The 13,122-nt window shown below is 47.0% G+C and overlaps 5 protein-coding genes across 5 annotated transcripts; 2 read left to right on the forward strand and 3 right to left on the reverse strand.

Annotated features, from left to right (window-relative positions):
* Positions 1-158: 158 nt before the first annotated feature.
* On the reverse strand, positions 159-1,453 carry ARB_05716 (uncharacterized protein; the record flags this gene model as incomplete). The annotated part of the gene is made up of 2 exons (XM_003016271.1): positions 159-176; positions 329-1,453. 2 exons carry the CDS (start codon positions 1,451-1,453, stop codon positions 159-161), a joined length of 1,143 nt encoding a protein of 380 aa, XP_003016317.1.
* A 376-nt stretch (positions 1,454-1,829) lies between these two features.
* On the reverse strand, positions 1,830-2,500 carry ARB_05717 (uncharacterized protein; the record flags this gene model as incomplete). The annotated part of the gene is made up of 2 exons (XM_003016272.1): positions 1,830-2,347; positions 2,407-2,500. 2 exons carry the CDS (start codon positions 2,498-2,500, stop codon positions 1,830-1,832), a joined length of 612 nt encoding a protein of 203 aa, XP_003016318.1.
* Positions 2,501-3,873: 1,373 nt separating this feature from the next.
* Positions 3,874-5,157, forward strand: ARB_05718 (uncharacterized protein; the record flags this gene model as incomplete). The annotated part of the gene is made up of 5 exons (XM_003016273.1): positions 3,874-4,342; positions 4,419-4,541; positions 4,609-4,730; positions 4,785-4,866; positions 4,919-5,157. The coding sequence occupies 5 exons, from the start codon at positions 3,874-3,876 to the stop codon at positions 5,155-5,157; spliced, it is 1,035 nt and encodes a 344-aa protein (XP_003016319.1).
* Positions 5,158-6,184: 1,027 nt separating this feature from the next.
* On the forward strand, positions 6,185-7,042 carry ARB_05719 (RNA polymerase II Elongator complex associated protein Kti12, putative; the record flags this gene model as incomplete). The annotated part of the gene is made up of 1 exon (XM_003016274.1): positions 6,185-7,042. One exon carries the CDS (start codon positions 6,185-6,187, stop codon positions 7,040-7,042), a length of 858 nt encoding a protein of 285 aa, XP_003016320.1.
* Positions 7,043-7,834: 792 nt separating this feature from the next.
* On the reverse strand, positions 7,835-9,807 carry ARB_05720 (C2H2 finger domain protein, putative; the record flags this gene model as incomplete). Its single annotated transcript, XM_003016275.1, has 3 exons — positions 7,835-8,453; positions 8,515-8,739; positions 8,843-9,807. 3 exons carry the CDS (start codon positions 9,805-9,807, stop codon positions 7,835-7,837), a joined length of 1,809 nt encoding a protein of 602 aa, XP_003016321.1.
* Positions 9,808-13,122: the final 3,315 nt, after the last annotated feature.

The raw sequence follows: 13,122 nt of genomic DNA on the forward strand, positions 1-13,122 counted from the left end.
AGTTTTGAACAGCTGGCGTGGGAATTGAAGAATTGATGCCGTAAGACATCGGTTTCGATGACGACCTAGCAGAACGCGTCCTCGGCTGAGGGCTACCATAAAGAATTGAATTATAGGCCGGCTTACCTAGGCGACGGTACTGCTGATACTCACTTTGGTTAACGGAATGTTGCTCCCTATTCGACTGTGGGGAGGGTATTGGGTGAAAAGAAAGGCAACTGGGTTCACTTCTAAAGGGCGATGGGATAGTGTTAGGCCAAAAAGCAGCTTGGTTAGAAGAGGACGTTGAAAAATCTCCTAATTTAGATTGTTCCACGCCGCCAGTTACCTCCCTCTGTCGTATCATAGCAGTGTTATCGCCACACGAATATCCTGAAGAGCATCCGGCCAGGTTGTTTGCTACTTCCATACACTTAGTGTTTCGCGGAGATGTATCTTGTGCTTGGTATCTCTGACTATGGTATAACATGGCTCTTCTTCGAGACCAGTATTCATCTGCATTCCTTGATGACTTCATCCTACTATCCTCTTCTGGAGAACTCGAACTGCTGGGTTTAGAAGATGACGGTGGCACATATCTTGTCTGGCCGTCGATTGTAGCAAACGAGCCACGGCGATCTAGAACGGGTAGGTTTGATAGATCGGGGTTTGGGGAGATATCTAGCCGTTTAGTCAATTGTAATTGGCATTTCTCGTTGTCGACACGATTACCACAAGCAGCATATCGTGGTGTCTTCATGCCTGACTGACATATAGAGCGCGCATTGCGCGTTGTAGACCTAAGAGACCTAATTGATCTATCTCTGCTTGTGTTGTTATCAGACGATATCGGCTCCACTGACTCTTGGGCTTCCATATACATTCCATTGTGGAGAGCCTCATGCTGAGGTTCTTCTTGTTGTTGCTCAATCCATATACTAATATCATCGGAACTTAGCTGATTTGTAGGGTATAAGTGTGGTTGTGCAATCTTTCGGCGTTCCACCGGAAGAGAAAATTGACCTCCCTGAGGGGAGTATCGGATGGGATTTCTTCCATAAGGTAATGACTGCTTTCTTCCAAGTCTCCCTTTAACTTGGCCACATGGTGTATGTAACTTATGTGGTCGTGATAGGCTAAGACCCGCCCAGTCTTTCTTATCAAGTAGCTTCTTTCTCATCTCCTCAACTCTAGCCGGAGGGGAACCTATGGAACCCGGCTTGTTTGAATATGCTGGCTGTTTTGCTTTCTGAAAGCTTGCTCCAAGGTCGTCAACTGCTCGAATGGTACCAGCGTGTCCATCATTGCAGCCTTCCTTACCCGGTGCTCCAGTAGCAACCTCAAACGACAGAGTATCTGGCGGCCTATCTACCATTCGTATTTTAGCTTGAGCAACACGTTGTCTCACAACGTTTTTGGATGATGACTTCATCTTGTATGAAGATCGATGGAGACGGCCTCCAGTCCAGTTCATCGTGCAGGTGAGCAACAGTCAGGGAGGAATTATTCGCTAATTCTTCAAACAAGATTCTAGAGAAGTGTAAGGCTTTCTTGTGTTTGGTTTGGTTTGTTCCACCTCTACTTCAAGACTGTTTTTGTGTTTGTAGTTGGTGGCTAGTTGGATGACTTCGCCTTCCAAAGTTACTCAGCAACTACTCTGACAACCGTAGATGATTACTAACACACCAAAAAAAATTACGGATTGGTTGCTGTCGCCTACTATGGAATGTTCAAGTTTAAAGAAAAGTAGCAAAATTATTTCATTGTTAAATTTAATTATATTTGCATCGAAGTCAAACAGCAAGACTTTCAATCTCAACAGTTCCAGAGTGTCACGAACTTTTTTTTTTTTACCAGGCTGTGTGAGTCGGCTCTGGCTCCGGCGCCTTGGTCGGCTCCGGCTTCTTGGGGGCCGGAGAGGAGGTTGGTGGAGCCTTCGTGGGCTCTGGTTTAGGAGCCGGCGTAGGCGGCTCAGGGTCAGTCCCAATCTCAATACCGTACGTAAACTTGAGTTTACGGACGCGGCCGATGATCGGCCAGAGCCAGTTTGGGATGGTGGCCACGTTAAGCTCCTGCTTGAGGAGCTGAAGCTCGGCCTCCGAGCAGGTGCCAGCAGCGCATCTGGCGACGCTGTCCTGGTCGGCATGGTCCATCCCCTCGAGGATGGTGTTAACGTCGGCCTCAGAGAGGCCTTCGTCACGGCGAGCCTTGCCACCTTTGGCAGGCTCGATCTTGGAAGAGATTTTCCATCCCTTACCAGATGGATCGTCCTTCACCATCTGGGCGGCAGCTCGAAGCGCCGCGAGATCCTCCTCCGAGCATTCTCCAGCCAAACACTCAACATGAAGAGTCTTTGGCTGAGGCTCTCCTGAGGGTGAGTTAGCATAAGAAGTTGAAGATGGGAAGAGCTACTATATTCCTACTTACCATGCCTCGCAGTCTTCACTGGCATGCCAGTGGCTGGCTGCAACAGGGCAAGCCCTGCGATAGCAGCGACGATAATCTTGCTAATGGCTGGCATGGTTGGTCCAGCCTATATTGTTCTATTAACTTGTTAACTACAAGTCATTATAGCTAAGGGAGAGGTGACTTACAAGTGATGTTGGTTGTTAGGGTGTATCGGAGAGAAGATGATAAGACTGGTGAGAATCTGTGACTGTGATGGGAAAGGAAAGAAAAAAATTTGAAGGTGAAGAGGTCGAGGACGAGATATTTATACCTTTATGAAAGAGAGTTTTGACATAAGATGGCCACGCAGTTTGAGGACGAAGAGAGTACGCCATCATGAGGGTGATGCCCATTTGGTATCCAGTTAGAGACAGGAAGGCGGTATGGCGCCATCATAGCAGGGTTACAGCATATGGAAGGCAGGAGAGTGGCCATGCCAGCATAGGCAAAGGGGTAATATCAGCTCTGGCTGGAACTGGTGTGCCGTCATAGACTGCAATGCGACATGCCGCATCCATGACAGAAGGAGAGAATATCGCATTTGGTAGAAAGATGAACACATTAAAGTGCCCTAACTTTGACGCCTTCAAACACTCCATGTAGAAGGACGGGCGGCTCTTCCTCTTCCTATTCCTTAAGACATATAATTAGGTATGACTGTAGATCTTCCGCATACATCCTGATGGAGAGACACCGGCCCTCTAGGGAAGAGACCCTCCGGCGCATATCCCATCATGCAGCCTTATTGTCAGCTTGGTATGGATGCGAAACCAACGCGGGTAGGGGCTGTGATGCTGTTGTTGACTAGATGTTAGAAGTGGCCATCAACAGGGAGTTGGTACATATACCGTCATCGACTATAGGAGAAAGTTAAGGGGGAAAGAACAAGCATTGCACGAAAAAGCTTGGCTGTAGAAAGTTTGGAAATCGAGAACGCGTATACGCTAACAACTCGAAAATTGACGTCAAAGCTTTACGTTACCGACTTCAGACCGCATACAGCATCGAAGTGAAGGAGGCGTAATGGATATCTTGGGTCAGCCTCAGCAGTCCCGAGGCCCAACCTCTACCTTGTGAGGAAGCCAACCCATGGAATGCAGGAGGCGAACGTAACAATCGTAAAAGTCAGTGACGCATTTGGTAGTCGCATCGGTGACGGGACACCTTAGGCAAGACCGGGCGGCTGGAAGACACAATAACGTCATGGACTTGGGGCGGTACTCATCGTGGTGTATTCGTCGTAGTCGTAACCGACTCATCCGAAATGAGGCAAACAATAAGAAGAGCAAAGCGAAGGGTTTTCTTCTGCCTTTCTATTCCATTTCCCTATCACATATTCGAAGAGTGTCCACAAAGGTATACCCCCGGTGCTTTGTCCGTGTAGCCCATTTTCGTCAATACAGCAGTTTATAACGCACCTGAAAGGAAATACCAAGAGAAAGAAAGATGTCCCAATATCACTCAGTTGCTAATGAGGAGCCAGTGGATGGCATACCACATGTAATGGAGACTTCTAGGGCGGCATCCCCATCCTTGAGCTCCAGCCTAGAAGAAACGGTTGTTGGGTCCGACCAGTGCAGCTCGTCAGGAAGTGATTCCTTAACGGGTATCAACACCCCTTCAAATGACGAAAGTACCGGTATGGCCTCGCGAAGTGCATCTCCGGCTAGCCCTCGTGCCCATACAGTATCTGCTTCAGCTAGAGAAGGCGCTACTTTTGCACATTCGATCGATGCCGCAGAGAGAGCTCAAAGTGAAGCGAGGCCGGAGGGCATCCATCGCCTTACAAAAGAAAGCCACGGGATATTCTTCACGCGGTTTCTATTCCTGTTGGGACTTGCATTCTTGGCTGGAATGATTGTCGGATCATGGCCGCACCATGAGTGCAAGAGTCGATACCCCGATATTGTCTACTGTAAGTTATCTAGGGCCACTGTGTACTGATATTCTCCATACCCGCGTAACTTCAGCTGATCAACAATGACTTTTAGCGCCTGCTCGGGCTATGCAGGAGTATCGGGCAGTCCGTTTCGATGGAGACATCCAAACGATAAACCCGTACAAAGGGCCCCCAAGCACGGCGTTAGATGAGGCTTGGAAAGCTCTTTATGATGGTAAGTTACCGCTCAGATAATACAAAGCCTGATGGAAGAAAGGATATCCTAACTGTTAATAACACAGTCGGCCCGCTTCTGGTCGATAAGAAAGAGCTTGAAGCTATCGGGAAGGAGAGTATGGAGTTGCCGTCACGCCCCGGCAAGCACTTGGCTAAATTGGCGGTATTTCATCAGCTCCACTGCTTGGTAGGTGTATTCTGGCCTTACTGTAGAATCCCAGGCTGATGATAAGGGGTATAGGACTATGTGCGCCGGTATGTGCATCGGGAGCATTACCGCATCGACGATAGCCATGCAACCGTCTCGGGAATCGATCATGCCGGTAAGTTAGACTACCTTGCTGCCTCTTCATCTAACTAACCACGCTTGTATAGATCACTGCATTGACATGATCCGCCAGGCTCTGTCATGTTCAGCGGACCCCACGCTCATCACCTTCAGTCAGAAGAGCCCTTTTGCAGAAGTAGAGGCTGACTTTAGTGCAACTCATGCTTGCACTAACTTCGAAAAGGTGCATGGCTGGGCCAAGGACCAGGCTATCAACATGACAGAGGAGATCATCCGGAACCCACGGCCGTTCAGGGACGCTGTGGTAGCATCTCTCAATGGCTGAAGAATCAAGACAACCCTGGGCTGTGTCACGCTTCTGCCTCCCTGCCGTGAGCATCGAAATCAGCATACGGGGAAGATAAAGGAGCTTTCGGGTGTCTCCTTCTTACCCAGTGATCTGGGTCTTCGGGTGGTCCTGGATGGCAGATAGCGGTCTATCGATGACCGGACGGGGCGCATCGGGCAGCACAGAATTCTCACCATTCTGTGTTTTTGTCGTCATGGAGGAGGCTGATGATGACTAAGCAGTTAATTTGGACGATAACGTGAACTTAGAATATTGAACTAAAATCAAAGACGACTCGAATAAACCATCCGTGCCATCTCTCTCACACACTCTCTCTTATTGAAACAACAAGCATAATCTGCAAGTAATGCCATATGCCTGCCAGTATAATTTACCTAAATTCTGTGATTAAATAGAGAATTCCTGTTGCCGGATAGTCGAGCCAAGTGTAAGGGTTATTGGCAATTGAATTGATGCGCTGATCGCTATGCCTGTACCAAAACCCAGACACCCTATATCTTCACACCCATTCTAACATTTACATAGCTAATTCTTTTAACTGGTTATCCTTGTTCGGGACTGACCTATCGTGCGCGCCAGCTGGCTACGCTCTTCGAAGCCCTGCAATCGTCCCTCCCTGCTACCTCCAAGTCCCGATATAAAATTCATATTGTCACCTCTCATGATGAAGCCCACCCGCGGACTGTATATGATAATGCCAAGTCAGAAAAGCAGGCAAGAGCTGTGGTATACGCCCGCGTGAAAAGGTTACTTGGCAGAGATAGCATTGTTATTGTGGACGGAATGAATTATATTAAGGGCTGGCGGTATCAACTTTGGTGCGAGAGTAAAGAGGCCAGGACAACAAGTTGTGTGGTATGGATTTTATTTCGCACAGTGCGGAGATATCTTATAATTCTATCCTCGGAGCTGCTAACCGTTCTGTGTTGAACAGGTTCATGTAGGGACACCAATAGACCAGTGCATATCTACAAACGAGGCACGGCTTAAACGAAAGCGAGAAATGTCTGAAACTCGTACCGAGCAACCCGAACCAGCGTCTGTCGATCCTGATGTGAAAAAAATGACCGAACCTGGGGATGAACCCGCGCCAAAGAGCACTGATATAGAGACTGACGAGGAACCGTACTCACCAGAACTATTAACAAACCTCATATATCGTTACGAGGAACCCTCAACAGCGAGTCGTTGGGATAAACCCCTCTTTACTGTACCCCGGGATGATACGACCCCACCGGTGGAAGACATATGGTTCGCTATAACAGGGCAACAGATAACGAAAGACCAAAACCAAATTGGCCTTTCGACTGGTTTATTTGCTCAAACTGATGCCGAGCAGGACGAGGAAAATTCTACAGCCGGCGCACTTTCCACCCCCACTGCTGCTAAGAAAACCTCCCTTCAACGACCTACATCAACTCGACCAAAAATTGTCCCTCATCAAGCCACGGCAGCACCGCCAAAAACGGATCCAACCGCACTATACGTGATTGAAAAAACTACATCTGAAATTATATCAACAATACGCAAGTATTCCTTAGAGCACCGATCGCCATCTTCGTCTACGTATTTAGCAAACCCACAGGCCCCCGGCATCACGATACCCATTCCTTCTACACAGACGTCTGTCTACATACCCCCTTCGACTCTGGCTTCTGCCCCCACAGACGATTTAGCCGGTGCCGGCGGAGTTTTAACACTTCCACGCCTGCAAAGATTAAGAAGGCAGTGGGTTGGGATGAACAGGGCGTTTGCGGGACATGGCCATGGCATGGGCCAAGGCAAGTTGAATGAAGAGGAAGTCGGCGAAGCGTTTGTGAGATTTTTAAATGCTGAGTTTGAAGGAATGACCGAATTCTAGGTGAGATTTAATGATGAATGACGAGCATAGTATGAAAGCATATAATTATCTTGAATCTCAATTAAATTTCAGGGTGTTGAAAATTTCGTAACATGTAGTCGTGAATCATATTCTCTGGGTGTATAAACAGGACCATAAAGGGAACCATAACAATCAAAGGCAAGAAATAATTATAGATTCAAAGGAAAGGGAAAATAATCATGTTGAAGTATGCGTCTGTTGACTTCCGCAGCCCACTGACTGACTCTCTTGGCACGCCCAGTCTTCTTTTTGTACGAAATTTTTTGCAGTAACCAGATCAATTCAAAAGTAGGAACAAGAAATATAGAAATATAAAAATGAAGAAAGTGAAATGCAAAACTAAGTAACAATAACGTCTGTCCGCAGCGTGGTGTCAACCCACTACACACGCCGGGCGCCTCTTCTGAGAATTCCAATACCGCCAATGCAAAGGACCAATTCCGAAGTAAACCAATAAACAATGCAAAAACTGTGCTGTTAGACGAGTTGGGGAGCAACATGCAAATATGACTGAAACAACATGGGAACAGAAAAAGTATCATCATAAGCCCGGTCTGGGTTTCCCGAGCATAATCCAAAAATAGTTTCAGAGGGAAGAGAAAAAAAGGGGGGGGAACGCTAGTGTAAAACCTCTAACAGAAAATGGAAGATGGGGAAAAAAAGTCCAGTAAAGGTGGAATCCAAGGAGAAGGGGGTCAAAATGAATCGCTTTTAAGAGGACAAATGAAACCGAAATGCAATGTGGAGAGCGCATACGCTAGCTGTTGAACTTTAGGATGACTTGGATGCCCTTTCGTTAGCAAGCTGGCCAGCTCGGATATAGCGGTAGTTGAGGCTAAGAGTGTGGAGTTCCTGCAGCCTGGCATTGGCTTTTTCATGGAGAGTGGGATCCTGTGGATTGATATTCTTGAGTTCTTCTTGTAGCTGAGCAAGGCAGGCATAATAGCTTCTCTCTGCGTTTTGAAGCTGCTGGCCGCTCTGTGCCTGGGCAAGCTTGAGAGCTGCCGCAGTTTGAGATTGAACTGGGCGCACTCGCTTCATGGTCTGGCTGTTTGGTGAACCACCCTTCCTTTTGCGGATTGCAGAGTCCTTCTTCTTTCCGGCGGCTCCGGTGACTGGAGATCCTTCGGGGGAGCTGGCTTTGTCAGATGAAGTGCAGTCATGGACACGCCTCATATGATCATGTAGATTCCAACGGCGGGGGAAGCCGTTTCCAGGGATTGACCGTTCACAGGCTGGGAAATGGCAGAGATGAGGGTTTTCCCCATGGCCATGCATACCATGGGCCTCCCTTTCATGGCGGAATAGACAAGCATTGGAAGAGAAATGGGCGTCCACACATTGTGGGACTTTGCACCTGTATGGCTTAAGGTGGGAATCCAGATATTTGCTACAAACAGCCTCTTAATATCAGGTAACTCGGATGATGGCTGCAGAGGGTGAAAACTTACTGGTAAGCACACTTTTGAGTGGTTGGGGTGTGAGAGCAAGGCTTTTCCCTGGATGCAAATGGGCAGTAGTACTTCCCATCGGTCTCTGGGGGAAGGGAATAAAACGGATGGTCTCTTGGGTTCCTGGTCTCTGCACCATCTTTGGTTCTGGAGCTTAAGACTGACGTGGAAAACATATCTCCATCGGATACTTCTGAAATATCGCCAGTAGCCTCAGTAGATAAGCTGGATCTCTTGGCTGGCTTAGAGGGTCTGATAGTCCTTATATACCAATCTTCGTTAGTTTTTCATGCCCCGAGCGTAGATATGTTATGCAAAACCAATGTACCTGTTATAATCTTTGGCACTCAGCGGTGGGCTGAGAGGATAGAAGCCGTTCATTGGGAAGTTCTGGCCTGAAAGATAGGCAGTATCAACAAAAGGAGAGTCATCATGTCCGGCGTAAGGAGAAAAGTTAGAGGGGGAGCAGGCAGAAGTAACGGGTACATCTTGACCGGCCTCAGTAAGTGGAGGGGTAGCTGGTATCTGGGCGTACAGGTTCGACATATGAACTACATTTCCAGTAGAGGTATCATCACTCATTGCTGACTGGCACCAGGGGCTGGAGACAGCCAATGAGTCGGAGTTCTTCATTCCTTGGTGAGCTGGGTCGAACTCCATCTGGCATTTTTCATTTTCATGTCCATTTTCAGTGGTAATGTGGCCTGACTCATTCTTAACAGAAAATCCCATAGCACCGGAAACGGTTTGGAACCCATGGGAATTCCTAAATGCCATCTGCGGGCTATCGCAGCTGGCGGTCGCATCCTGAATTGGGTTGATATCCGAAAAGGTAGTGTGGTCAGCGGATCCTGAAAAGAGGGGCTGTGTGTATGGGGCGAATGTCAACATTTGGGATTCATGCATATCATAATCAGTGGTTGAAAGTGATTGAGTGTCAAATGACTCATCAGTTGCCTCGCTGGCTGTGCTAATATCAGCACAGGTTAACATGGCATCGCTGATGGCCCAGTTGCCTAGGTTATCAAATTGACATGATCCGTTAAGCCCAGGAGAGATCGAAAAATTGTCGCCTTGGGAAAAATCATCATCTTGTGACCTGGCTGGAATGTCCACAAACTCTTGGGCTGAAGAGCTTTGATATGATTGTGACCTTGATCCTTGGGAGTGTCTCTTGGGGATTGACAGTTTTGACATGGTGGCCTTTCCTTTTGTAGCCATGGTGATGTGTGATGTGGGTAAATCCTGGAAATTTCTAAAAACAGCACTGCGGGCTCGAGTTAGTATTGTCATGTTTGGCAGTCATTAAGTTGTTGTAAGGAAACATGAATGAAACAAAAAACATCGAAAGAAATTGCGTCCGTGTATCCTAAATATCAAGTTAGTTTTATCATTCTCCTCCATTCATACAGCTTGCAGACTGACCATGAAGGTAATGGCTGTTGTTAATTGGCAACCAGTTGTTGATTGAAAATCCATGAGGCCACTGAAACACTTTCTGATATATCCGGAAAACATCCATGGAGCGTGGCTGGCTCATATAAATCATTGCGGTAACATTCATAACTGGGATCCGTTCCAAAGGTAATGGGTAATCCATGAATAAAAAATCAAAACGATCGAACACATTTCAACTGCATCATCATACATTGTGAATATTTGCATGTCTCCCGGAAAATCAGGGCACTTCGTCCATTAGTAGACACAAGCATCATCATTTTTTATCAATCCATGGTTCAAAATCCTGGCTGAAAACTGGGGAAATATCACACGGCTAGTGGTTCCTCGCTGGCAGTTTCAGCGTTTGGTCAAGATCATTCATCATAAGTTTTCCTTCTGGTTATCAATGTCATTATTTGCGCCAAATGCAGAATTATGCATATGACTAACACGAGCCTTCCGTTGACGGGTTCGCCAGGCTGTGCTGCTAAAAAGGCTGTAATCATCCAGGTGAGCAATCCATGGGGTGGCAAACGGCAATATTTATGGTATCCATCCGGGCGGCAGTGGCATGCTTTGGTCGTTCTCCGAGGGCATCCGAGGGCTGTGGTCGCAGAGCAAGACATGATTTGAGGGTACAGGTCCGTATAAAAAGACACGCAACGAAAGCAGAGTATACCAGAAGCAATAACGAAGCAACAACATAAAAACACGCATAAAAAACATAATAAAAGAAAGAGAAATCAATGGGTACTACCTGATGTTGTGGCATGCAATGCCGTAATGCTAAAAGCAAACTATATCCTCAAGCCCTGGAATTGGGCAAGTCTGGTCAAAAAAATGCAATGAATCCAAATGGACAGGAGAATAATCCGATGTTTGTTTTTGAAGCGGCCAATATTTTGGGCTGTGAAGCTGATCCAGTAGGCGAGAGGGCAGAGTATCAAGTCGTCCACGTTCAACTGAACTGGTACTCACTTTCCACAGTGATAGGACTGTAAAAGGTAATGGAAATGTGAAAAGAATATAATGGGTGGCCAAAAGGTTGGAAAGTTTTCAGGTTGGGTAAGAATGGTGCGGTGGTTGGGAGAGAAAAAAGTACAGAATCAAGAGGAGAAATGGGGACATCGGGCTTTAACTACCCTTTCAGCGCATCTCCCAGCGCACATCGCACTGGAAGGCCGCCTCACCCTGCAAATCTGAGCGAAGGACAAGCACAGGAAAGCGGGGCCAGTGCAGCTTGAGGGAAGAGAACCCGCAGACCCAGGCGAGGGGATTGGTGCACGTTGTTTGCTTCGCAGATATCATGCGGGTAGTTTATTTGTCGGTTGCATAGTGTGGTGTGATAGTGCCAGGGTTGTTGCAGCAGCCCGCGAAGACAAGTCACCGGCGATGTCTCGACGTGGCACCTTCGCTGTCCAGGATGTTGTCCGCCAGGGCTTCATCTCAGCCAGTCATTTCGCGCCAAGGGAACCTTGGAAAACAGCGGTGAAAAGTGGCTTTTGAGTGATATTTCATTTGCTTCTGAAACGGGTGCCAGCCGTGAGGTCCTCACTCAGACAATTATTGAGATCTTCAATAATAGTCGGCGGAGTTGATGGCACTCGGAGGAAAGGAATTATGTGGCTGGGAATCTCGCTCTCTCCAGCAACAACAAATAATTAATTATATGGTAGAGACGGGATCGGCCGCCTCTGGTGCCGGATGACCGGGATGGACACAATCCGTCCTTGAGACCGCATCATAACCTAGAAGAGTGATTAGCCAATCCAAGGAGGATGCAAGGGTCTCTATGGGGCCGCATGAAAAGCGAACAAGGCGCATGTTGACAACGCATGAGAACGGGACAACATCTACAGAAAACAGAGTACAACAGCATGAAGTGTCGTGGTACGTGGTCGAAGTGAGCCGAACAAGGCAATATTATCCAATGCAATGATCCGTAAAGATGACCTAAATTACGAAAATCTTTGCCTTGTTGAACTCCAATTCATATTTCGATACTCTGTACATTTGCTTCATACTCTTTTCTTTTTTACAAGAAAAAGGAGGGGATGCCAGCCTGCCCGGCTCGCCGAAAACAAGTGTCGATGATTGGCCAGACGGTGTGGTCTCGGGAGGTTGGGCAGCAATGCATGAAACCCGCATTGAGACGATAAATTTAATGCAACATAAGGATGACATTACGAGCCTATATCTGCCGTCGAGTTAGCAAGCTGATAACACGGGTTAAAAATAAAGCCGCGAATGTATTCGTGTGTGTGTGTGTGTGTGTGTTGGCCATGATCAGATCTGATGAAAGATGGTGATGGGTTTTCTCGTTCAGAGATCCGAAGACCTTCAGTTGAACTATGCTTTGTACATGGGGATCATCATGTAGGCCAGAGGTGAGGTATGTACCAGCAAAGAGGTCCGAGACGGTAACAGACATACCTTGGTTATCTCTATAAAATTGTTTTCCAGGAGGTTTCTGTGTCGGGTTGGGGACAGCAAAGTAAACCGCAGTGTCTACTTTGAGTTACCCTCCAGTCACATATGCATTCCTTACTCATTCCTAAGGGAATAAATATCCCTAGCCGTTGAAAAACACAGATGCTCGATCGGTTGAGGAGGAGAAATAATAATGGTGATATACAGTTGGCATGTTATTGTGAAATAACATCTCATTTTTTTTTTTTTCGGGCGTTTTCACTTTTTGTGGACAATTTTTGATGACTAATTTATATCACGTGATATAAACAGATTACTAATAACCAAGGGGTGGCATCTACCGGCTGATATAAGCAGGTTACATCGTGGCCCGAGCCGAATTTATGCTTAGCTGAGGCTATTTCTAAAAAGTGGAGAAGCGAAGTTGACGATGACGTCAATGACTTAAGGGCTCTGCTCTCAGCCTTGGCATCAAGGGCGACGAGATGGGACACAGCCGATTCATATGTTGGTATCTCATGGTCCCCCATAATTGCTGCCTATAGCCCAACACTTGTCGATACATACTAGCGAGCCTGTCAACAGCTCTTATTTAGCGTCCAATGATACGGCATTTGGTGAAAAGTGTCCTAAGATAAGAGCCTGAGGGGAAAGGTATGTATCAAATCACTGATTAATACTTATGATAATAGGTATTAACATAAATTGCGGTATAACAAGCCTGTTTTAAGCCTTCCT

This window comes from Trichophyton benhamiae (genome assembly GCF_000151125.1).
Source record: "Trichophyton benhamiae CBS 112371 chromosome Unknown contig01145.0, whole genome shotgun sequence".
Lineage (NCBI taxonomy): Eukaryota > Fungi > Ascomycota > Eurotiomycetes > Onygenales > Arthrodermataceae > Trichophyton > Trichophyton benhamiae.